This window comes from Sylvia atricapilla, chromosome 21, assembly GCF_009819655.1.
Source record: "Sylvia atricapilla isolate bSylAtr1 chromosome 21, bSylAtr1.pri, whole genome shotgun sequence".
Taxonomy (NCBI): domain Eukaryota; kingdom Metazoa; phylum Chordata; class Aves; order Passeriformes; family Sylviidae; genus Sylvia; species Sylvia atricapilla.
This window is the reverse complement of record NC_089160.1, coordinates 3,779,837-3,789,313: the sequence shown is the minus strand read 5'-3', so window position 1 is coordinate 3,789,313 and position 9,477 is coordinate 3,779,837. Positions and strand designations below refer to the sequence as shown.

Here is a 9,477-nt window from a genome sequence, read left to right as displayed (position 1 = left end):
TTCCCAAATTCCCTCAGCTGAAGTTGATGTGGCACTGTGCAGGCTCAGTTCTCTGGGTTAAGGGCTGCTACAGAGGCTGGAGTCAGGCCAACATCACCCCAGGAACCACTTGCAGGTCAGTGACCAACTCCTTTCACCCACCACAAACTCAGGGCCTCTGTTGGCTGCAGTGTCAGTTGTTTTCAGGAGGAGGAAAAATGAAAATCTCACTTTTATATGGAGTTTCTGTTTGGTTTTTTTAGAAAAAGCAACTCTAACATTTGATCCCCAGATACTCAAATCCTCCAACACATGCAAATTACAGTCAGTCTTTTAACAAACAGCTTCATTCTGCCCTGAAATGGCCTTTCTGCGTTAGGGTTACACTTTTTCCAAACATGACAACTTTCAGTTTGTACAGTGAGCAGTTTAATATGACACAAGGGAAACGTGTAGATGAACGCATTCTCTCAATCAACCATAACTTCATTGCGTTAGAGAACTCGTATTAAAAATAAATAACGGAATAGAGTCTGTGCTGGCAGCGGCTGAAGCGACCAGTCCGACCTGTCCCTGCGGCCGGCGGCCCTTAGAGCCCCTGTCCGGCGGGGCTCAGCATCTCCTGCAGCACCAGGTGCAGCAGATGGTTCTGCTCGGCGCTCAGCAGCGGCCACAGCTCGGCCTGCAGCGCCTTCAGCGCCTCCGCGTCCTTCTCCTGGCACGCCAGCACCGCCGACTGCAGCAGCAGGAACAGCTCGGCCGGCAGGTAGCTGGCGGCTGGCGGCAGCCCCCCGCCCGTCCCGGTGCCGCTCCCGGTGCCCGGTCCGGCGTCGGGCGCCTCCCAGCAGTACTGCTCCAAGGTGCGGGCGTGCTCGGGCAGCAGCTTGGCGGGCGGCGGCTGCAGCAGGAGCAGCAGCAGCACCCTCGACACCTCGCAGCGCGCCAGCACGTCCAGGAAGGCGCCGCCGGGCACGGCCCCGGTCCTGGTCCCGGCCGCACCGCCCAGCCCGGCCCCGGCCAGCGCCTGCGCCCGCGTTAGCGTGGCCAGCGCCCCGGCGTAGTCGCGGGCCAGCAGCAGGCAGGACGCGCGCTCGGCCAGGCAGCGCAGAGCCTGCAGCGGCAGCCGCGCCGCCGTCAGCAGCTCCGCCGCCCGCTGCAGGGGCGCGGCGGCGCGGGCCGGCTGTCCCGTGTCGCGGAGCGCCGCCGCCAGCTCCAGGCACGGCCCGGCCGCCAGCGCGGGCTGCCCCCGCTCCAGGTGCAGGCGGGCGGCGAAGGCCCCGCAGCTCTGCGCCGCCGCCACGTGCTCGCCGAAGCCACCGCGCAGCCCCAGGCGCTGCCGCAGGTCCCGCTCCTGGCGTAGGAAGAGCCGCGCGGCCTCGGCCAGCGCGGCCGCCTCGGCGGGGCCGTGGAACAGGCTCTGCGCGCAGCGCGCCACGGCCAGCTGGCACCAGGCGGCGTAGGGCAGGCTCTCCTGGGCGCGCAGCTCCCGCGCCAGTGCCGCGAACTGCTCCGCCGCCTCCGCCACGTTCGGTTTCCGCAGGAACCGCCGCCGTAGCTTGGCCGACACCAGCCGGTACCGCGACAGGAAATCGCCGTCGCCGCCGAGCCCCGGCCCGGAGCCGCCCGCCCCGCCGGGGCCGGAGCCGCCGGCGGCCGACAGCATCGCGGGCCCAGCGCGGAACTGAGGCGCCGCGCCGGGCCGCGCTCCGCTGCGCGCCGCCGGCCAATCAGCGCCCGCCCCGCCCCGCGCCTTCAGCCAATCAGCGCACGCCCCGGTGTCTAGTGACAATGGAGCGCGGTTGGGGCGTGGCGACTGCAGCAGCGTATCCCAGCTGTCACCACCCACGATGGGCGTGACCGTGGGCCACAGGCCCCGCCCACGAGGCGCGGGCAAATGCGGCGAGCACCGCCCCAGGCATGCAGCGGGCTTCAGCTGTGTTGTGCCCCCTTGCGGTGCGGAGGACCTCCGGACTAGCCGGGACAAGACGGGACCGGGACCGGGCGGGGAGAGGGCGAGGCCCTGAAGCTCTTGGGGGGAACCGCAGCAGCTAGGTTCAAAGAAGAACAATTCACCCAAATGGTAGCAAGGGGGTGGGTGAGCCTCATGGCCAAAGGATGTGTGACAGCAGGAATTTTAAGTGACATCAAAGGGTGACAGGTAAACACTTGGACAGAACTCTTGCGGTCCCTAAGCAGATAAACGACATCTGACTCGGGAAATCTTCTGCGCTGAAAATATTTCGTGATGGAAAGATTAAGTGAGCATACGAGCTCGTGTGCTTGCGTGCTCCTCGCTTTTCCCTGAGCATCTGCCTGAGGCACGGCCTGGGCTGGCTGGAAGAGGCTGTTCTTGCACTCCTGTCTATATGATCACATATACCCAACTGCACCCACCCTGCGAGCAGCCGTGACACGGCAGTCAGACCTCCTTCCTGCTCTCTCCACAGTCCTGAGTATCCCATCGGACAGGCTCGGTGGCAGGTGGCACTGAGCTGTCAGTCTGTCCCAGGCTAGCTCAGCGCGGCCGCGCAGCTGCCATCACACCTCGCTCCCCGTGTCCGACCAGCACAGGGATGAAAGCTCAGCCCTCCCCAGCAGCCCGGGGCGGGGAGCGCGGGGCCGGGCACGGGGAGGGCCCCGGGCTCTCACCGCGCCCCTTCCGCTCGCCGATGCCGCTGCCGGGGCTGGTGGCTGTCGCTGCCCGGAGCGGGGCCGGTTCTCCAGCCCGGGCGGTGGGAGCAGCCCCTGGCACCCCGCCATGGCTCTGTGCTGCGTGCTGAGGCCACCGCGCTGCCACCTCCGCCCTCCGCCGCTCGCCCTGCCCCGCTGTGTGACAACCACAGCAGCGACGTGGGAAGGGAAGAAAAAGGCCACGGTGAGCTGCAGCCTGCCAGAGCCTTCCTGGGAGGAGAGGTATGGCTTTTCCAAAATGACCAAGCATTCTTTCAAAGCAGCAAGCACCTAAAGCTGTGAAAGTGGTGGGTTAGAAAACAGAAGAGCCGGGGCTCGGCTCCTTTGCCTGGAGGCTGGCCTGGGGAGGGGATAGTGGAGGAGACAAATGAAAAGTTCCGAGAGGAAAGGAGCAGCTAAGTTGCCATACTGGCAAGCAAAAAGTGATAGTTCATTTGATTTGCAGTCCTGGATCTCAGAGTAGGTGGCAAAGGTGCTTTGGAAGCAACTCCAAAAATCCTCGGTAAGCAATAGCTGCAACTTATCCAGCTGCGGGGTGGTGTTCCCCATGGGCTCAGGGAGTCAATTATGAGTGCTTCAATCATATCAGACTCACCTCTTTTTTGGGAGTCTTTTTAGGGTATATGTGTCCCTTTTTAATTTTTTTTTTTTAACCAGCTTTTATGTGTTTTGTTCTTGCTTGTTCTGCTTTGGATATGAGTAGTGGCAGATTCTGAGGTTTATCTCTAAACTACTTCTGTGTGGATTGCCGGGTTAGTGAAAATGGGCAGCTTGAAATTCCCTCCTCCTACACACAAACTCTGCATTTCACTGTGGTTCCTTGGGAGTCTGGGTGTTCTCAGCCAGCCCTGGAGCAGAGCCCACACCAGAACAGTCCAGCCCATGAAATAGCTGACAGGGATGTTATGCCATAGGAATCGGGAGTAAAGCAGTTTGCTGTTTTGCTTTCCAGGTTAGCAAATGCTGTGACACCACTGTGGAGACTTCCCTACCAAGAGCAGCTTCAGGTAAGATGTGTTTACACAGACTTTTCTCTGTTATGTTGCCCCAGTTGTCCCCCCTGTCCCCTTGAGCAGTAGCCCTATGCATCTTAATGCTGCAGACTTTTCAGACACCATTTACTGCTGCTTTAACCCTGTTGTTGTGAAGGTTAGTACTGGGAGGTTCCTTGTAGTACAGAGGATGGGCATTTGCACAGTGATTCTCCCCTCTGTGGGACTGCTCTGCTTCCCTGGGGCTTCACTTAGACAAAGTGCTCCAGGCCAGCATTTGGGGACCACAGACACAGGATTTTTCTTTCTTGCTGTTTCTCCAGGCAGCTGTAGTTATGAAAAGGGCAGGGTTCCTCTGGGGCTATATTTTCACTTGCAGATTTCTTCCTCTTGGACTCCCCAGAGGTAGGTGATGAAGAGTGGCCCACCATTGTGTGATCTTGTGAGAATGTTTCTGCCTTAGAACTCCTCTGCAGGTAAAGTATGAAAGCCAGAGGAAGATTTTGCAGACACTGGCATCTCGTCTTGAGGAGCTGGGCATAGATGCACAAAAACGTGGTGGGCTCTGCTGTCCTCTGCAGCCTGTAGTCCCTTCGGTGAGTATCCCATGGGAATGCTCTTCCCTCTGAGCCATGAACAGCCTCTCACTCAACAGCTCTAGAGTCTCATGGGGGGCATCATTTGACTGCAGAGTGTGTCTGAGTCAGTCCTTGCTAACTTGTGCTTTGCAGCTTGTGAGTGCCCAAGAGTGAAATAAGCCCAGTACTTGAGAATCCTTTTTTCCTGCCTAAGGCCTCTCTGTTAAACCTGTCACCATTCTGTCACAGAGAGCCACTTCTTGTCCCCAAGGAGCAGAACTGGGGTTCTTGTGCACAAGCTCTGTTTCTGTGTTTTGCCCATTCACATACATCTTCCCATGTTGGCAACAAAATAACCAGGCTGGGGTTTGGTTTTCCTTTATTGCTTTTTCTTTTAATCCAAGGCTTTGCTTTTCCTTCTTTTCTCCCTCAGCCCATCATTAATGGCTACCGAAACAAATCTACTTTCTCTGTGAACCGAGGACCAGATGGGAACCCCAAAACTGTGGGGTTGTATGTAGGAACTGGCAGAGGTAAGTGCAGGACAAGAAACTCATAGAAAACTGCTGGCATGGGCTGTGGAAATGGGGAAAGGACTCTTCACAGTTTATCATGTCAGATGCTACAGTGGTTTATGTGTCCTGAACCACAGCAACCTGTTCATCTCTCTACAGGAAGAAATATTGTCTGTGTGAAAGCCAACCATGTAGAGAACATACCCTCAAAACACAAACAAGTAGCCCAGGTAAATAAATATGTCTGTCCCTTCACTGTGGAACAGAGAGACTGCAATAATTCTTACTTGGGAGAACACTGTAATTTTAATTATTCTGTGTTTTCAAGTCCATTATCATGTTCTGAAAATTTTCATGCCTGATTCTAGTTGGTGGATAAATCCTTTTATAAAAACTTCACATGTTAATATTGCAGCCCGCAAAGTGTCCTGAGTAATGAAGTTAATCAAGTGACAATTAATTCCTGCCAATCTATTAAAATACATAAGAATTGCAAATTGAAATTATTAAAATGTGTTGTCTTTCAAGAGCTTGGCAGGAGCTTTCACCCAGTTGATTGAATTCAAATAGAAAAAGCAGACCACAGTGGTGGAAGGGCTGCCTGTCTGGGGGGCTAAGGGCAGGGCAATTGTCTTCATGGTAACTAAAGGTGCCATTTCCCCTCCCCGAAGTGCTATGAGGAGTTCATCTGTCACTCCCCGCTGGACTCCTGCATCCTCTTCCATGAAGGTGGACACTGGTGGGAGCTCGTGGTTCGCACCACCAGCTGTGGCCACACCATGGCCATCATCACCTTCCACCCCCAGCAGCTGGGCCAGGTGTGTGCATGGAGGACAGGGCAAGAGGCACAGCAGACATCTGGCTGAGCTGAGCCTGCTGGTGTGCTGCTGGGAAGAGGGGTCACCCAAAGAGGCAGCTTTTCCTTTCTCACTCTTGTCAGGAGGCACTGGCTACTCAGAAAGCATTGCTGAAGGAGTTCTTTACGTGTGGGCCTGGAGCAGTCTGTGCCTTGACTTCACTTTATTTCCAAGAGAGGTAAATGCCTCGACAGGGGGAATGAGCAGAAACAAAGCCATCTCCTTCTTCTATCCCCTTTCTGACCAAATTCAAATTCCACCAGTTCAGGGAGCGATGGGAGAGAATGACAGATGTTTGAATCCCTCTTGAGGGTGTATCTTTAGGATGGTCCCATATTTTATTTTTCCAGACTTATTTGAACATACTATGGCTCCACCTCATGGGAATTATGAGTCTGGGAAACTTAAAAAAAACCCTTCCAGTGACTATCCCAAGACAGTAAATCATATTAGCAGCAAAACTGGGGTATAGACCTGAGGGATGCTGCCTTCTGCTAAGTCATTTTGATCCTTGTAATGAAATAGGTTGCACAAGTCACAGATCCCTTACAAAGAATCAGAACGAACGCTTTAATCTTGTTGAAAGATTATTCATATTCACATGAAATACAAGTTGCTGGGGGGAAGAACCATCCTCCACCATTCCCATGGGCATCCTGGGAATGAAAACCAGCTCCTCTCTGCTGCCTTCTAACCGCTATTTTTTGTGTCACCTGCCAGCACCATGACACGCTGCTCCCATGAGCAGTCTCCCTACCAGCTCCTCCATGGAACACCACACATCTTTGAAGAACTGCTCGGCCTGAAGTTCCGCATCTCCCCAGATGCCTTTTTCCAAGTCAACACGGCTGGAGCAGAAGTTCTGTACCAGGCAGTCGGGGACCTCTGCCAGGCTACTGCAGACACTGTCCTCCTTGACATCTGTTGTGGAACAGGTGGGTTCCTGGACTCCCAGAGTTTTACATTCCAGAGCTGGTCCTCACTATGTAAAGGCCTGTTTCTTTTGCATAAATGTTTGGAGTATTTTTGTTTCCCATGTTTCTGTGTTTTTGTTTCCAGGCACAATTGGTCTCTCTCTGGCTCACCAAGTGTCCAAGGTTATTGGTGTTGAGGTGGTGGAGAAGGCAATAGAGGATGCTGAGTGGAATGCAGCATTCAATGGTGAGTTCAAACTCGCTGTGGCAAAAGGTTTCAAACTAAATGTCGAAAAATCGGAGTAGAAGTGGGCAGAGGGACCCTTCACACAGCAAAGGTTGGTTCATGTTATACCTAACTCTTGGCGAGACTTAGTTCATGTGGTTGCTTTTTTGTTTCACAGGGATCTCAAACTGTGAGTTTCACAGTGGAAAGGCAGAGGCTGTGTTACCACAGCTCCTGGCATCGTGGGAGGATGCCCGACCGCTTGTTGCTGTGGTGAACCCTTCTCGGGCTGGCCTACGTGAGAGAAAATGCTATTTATTTTCATCTTGTAAACTGAGAGTTTTGAACAGAGAGTTTTTCTCTCTTCTGTGAGACCTGTTATGCTGGCTCCAAACCCTTTCCTTGCTTAGTCTCTTGTTTCTTGTGGCTGAGAGCAGCTAAAATCCCATTAAGTCTGCTGTTTTCAGAGCCTTCATCATGCTTTATCTCAGATCTTTTTTCCATCTTTCACAGGCTCACACAATTACTGAAGGGAGAAGGGACCTCTGGAGGTCTGTGGTGCAATCTCCCAAATATAGCAAGCCCAACTTCAGAGTTGTATGAGGTTATATAGGGATATCAAGTCTAGCTGAGGTTTTAATGTATGCAAGGGTGTGTCCCCTCTCCTGAGAATGTGATAAATATTAATATATTTATTCAGAATTTCCCCTTGCTGCCATACATCTATTGCTTCTCATCCTCTTCTCCTGCCCCTCTGAGAAGATTCTCAGTTATCTGTAATCCCAAAAGAGGTCCCTGAAGACAAAAAATGGATCCTTGCTTACCTTCTCTTCCCCAGGATGAATAACCCAGCCCTCACACTGTCTCAGTGGTCTCCCCTGGAGTGTGTACTGAGAAGTCACACACTGGTCCTGGTGCCCAGATGCACTCTCACAAGTGCATGTGGAAGGTTTTATAAGCCTTTGTTTAATTGAGTAACATTTTTTCTCTCATCCTCCATCCCCCTGCGAAGCAGAGGGACTTCTCCCATTGCTTTGCCCTGCCTGCCAAATTGTTTAAGCTGTCAGTGGTGTGTGTTGCACCCTTGGCTTCCTGAGAGACTGCATCTGAGACAGAACGTGGCAAAATATGCATCTGTATTTTTGACAATTCTGTGATGCTGTGCAGTTATTCCTTCTGGAGAGCTCAGGGTGGTGGTGGGAAAACAGGCTGTGTGTTTTTTGCAGATTACAGGGTCGTACGAGCCATCCGGAACTGCAGGTCCATCTGCAGACTGCTCTACATCTCCTGCAAGCCAGAGGGTGAAGCCATGAGGAACTTCCTTGAGTGAGCACTCTCCTTCTTTTTGTTGATCTCCATGACAGACCCTGCTAAGTCCAGACAAGGCATCAGTGAGGAATAGAAAATAATTTAAACATGGCACAATGACATTGTGCATCTTTCTGGAAAACACATCTGGATAAGAGATACAGAGTCCATCGAGTTCACTGCAGGAAGGTTGGCCCTTCCCAAGAAAGTGAAGCCAAGGGGATTTGTCACCTGCTTAGGGGTTAATCACGTAGCTTTATCTGGTCAGCCTTTAGCTGGAGTAGACCCAGGCGGTAAATCTGTCTGCAGGCAGCCATAAGGGCAGTGCAGAACTGAATCTGAGTGTTTTTCAGCTGAGATGGCTTCTGAGAAAAGGAGCTTTAAACTTGCCACTGACCGTTTAGCTTCTCCCTGAAGCTTTCAGAGCTGGTTTGGGATTCAGTATTGATGGTTTCACACCTCAGCCAGTGTCAGCTGCAGACTCAGGAAGATTAGCCAAGCACTCCTTTGTGGATCCCCCTTGGATAGTGATACCAGTGGTGGGAAGGCTTCTGCTACTGGTCTGAAGAATGTTCTTTGCTTTCCACAGGCTGTGCTGCCCACCTGACCCAAAGAAGAAGCTGGTAGGGGAGCCATTCTCCCCCGTGCTGGCTATTCCTTTTGACATGTTTCCTCACACTGTTCATTGTGAGCTGGTGCTGCTGTTCACCCGCTGATGAGGAGGCAGAAATGAGCTCTGAGAGCTTGGGAAGCAACCTCCTCCTGTCCCGAAGAGCCAATGTAGTTAGGATTATAACTTATTTTCTGTGAAGTTGTATAAAAATAAATAATTTTGGTTTTTCTCTTACTTTGAGTTGCCTAGCAATACTGTTCTGTAAAGAACTACTTGGATTTCTGGGGTGAGAAGGTTCTCTGTAGCATTTCATCACCTTTCTTTCCGCTGCAAACCTTGGGCTGCTGGTTAAAGCAGCCTGGGAAAGATCTCTCCCTGTGCTGAGGAATACCTACCTCGGTGTTCGAGCTGCAAATTGTGCCCTGAATAGTTGGAAATCGCTGGAGCCCCAGGCAAGGAGCCGTGAATGGGCGCTGACCTTGTCCCTAACAAAGGACACAGGACATCCAGCGTTGGCTGGGTGTGGGTGGCTTCTCACCCACAGACTGCACAAACCAATGAAAAGACATCAGACCCTAATTTTTCGCTAGTCAGAACTGTTGTGCAAGGGGTGGGAGATTTAGGGTGGAAGAGTATGGAAGCCCAGGGATTCCTTTGTTGGGGTCCCTGCCCAGAGGAGGCACCAGCTTTGGCAATGAGATTTTTCTGTAAAACGAAATAAAGAGAACACATTTCAGTGTCTCTCTTTCCACATCTGCCTTCCCCTTCTAAACACTAATGATTGCTGATGCCTAAATATGAAGT

At 52.8% G+C, this 9,477-nt stretch overlaps 2 protein-coding genes across 2 annotated transcripts; one reads left to right on the top strand and one right to left on the bottom strand.

Moving 5' to 3' along the window:
• Nucleotides 1-385: 385 nt before the first annotated feature.
• On the bottom strand, nucleotides 386-1,682 carry LOC136370401 (40-kDa huntingtin-associated protein-like). Its single transcript, XM_066333772.1, has one exon. The coding sequence runs from the start codon at nucleotides 1,640-1,642 to the stop codon at nucleotides 569-571; it is 1,074 nt and encodes a 357-aa protein (XP_066189869.1). The 5' UTR covers nucleotides 1,643-1,682; the 3' UTR covers nucleotides 386-568.
• A 396-nt stretch (nucleotides 1,683-2,078) lies between these two features.
• Nucleotides 2,079-8,907, top strand: TRMT2B (tRNA methyltransferase 2 homolog B). The gene is given in 13 exon segments (XM_066333969.1): nucleotides 2,079-2,712; nucleotides 2,715-2,892; nucleotides 3,623-3,677; nucleotides 4,139-4,258; nucleotides 4,674-4,773; nucleotides 4,915-4,985; nucleotides 5,427-5,573; nucleotides 5,696-5,790; nucleotides 6,333-6,547; nucleotides 6,672-6,773; nucleotides 6,931-7,050; nucleotides 7,979-8,078; nucleotides 8,650-8,907. Coding segments are annotated over 13 exon segments (1,590 nt in total). The 5' UTR covers nucleotides 2,079-2,552; the 3' UTR covers nucleotides 8,777-8,907.
• The last annotated feature ends 570 nt before the right edge of the window (nucleotides 8,908-9,477 follow it).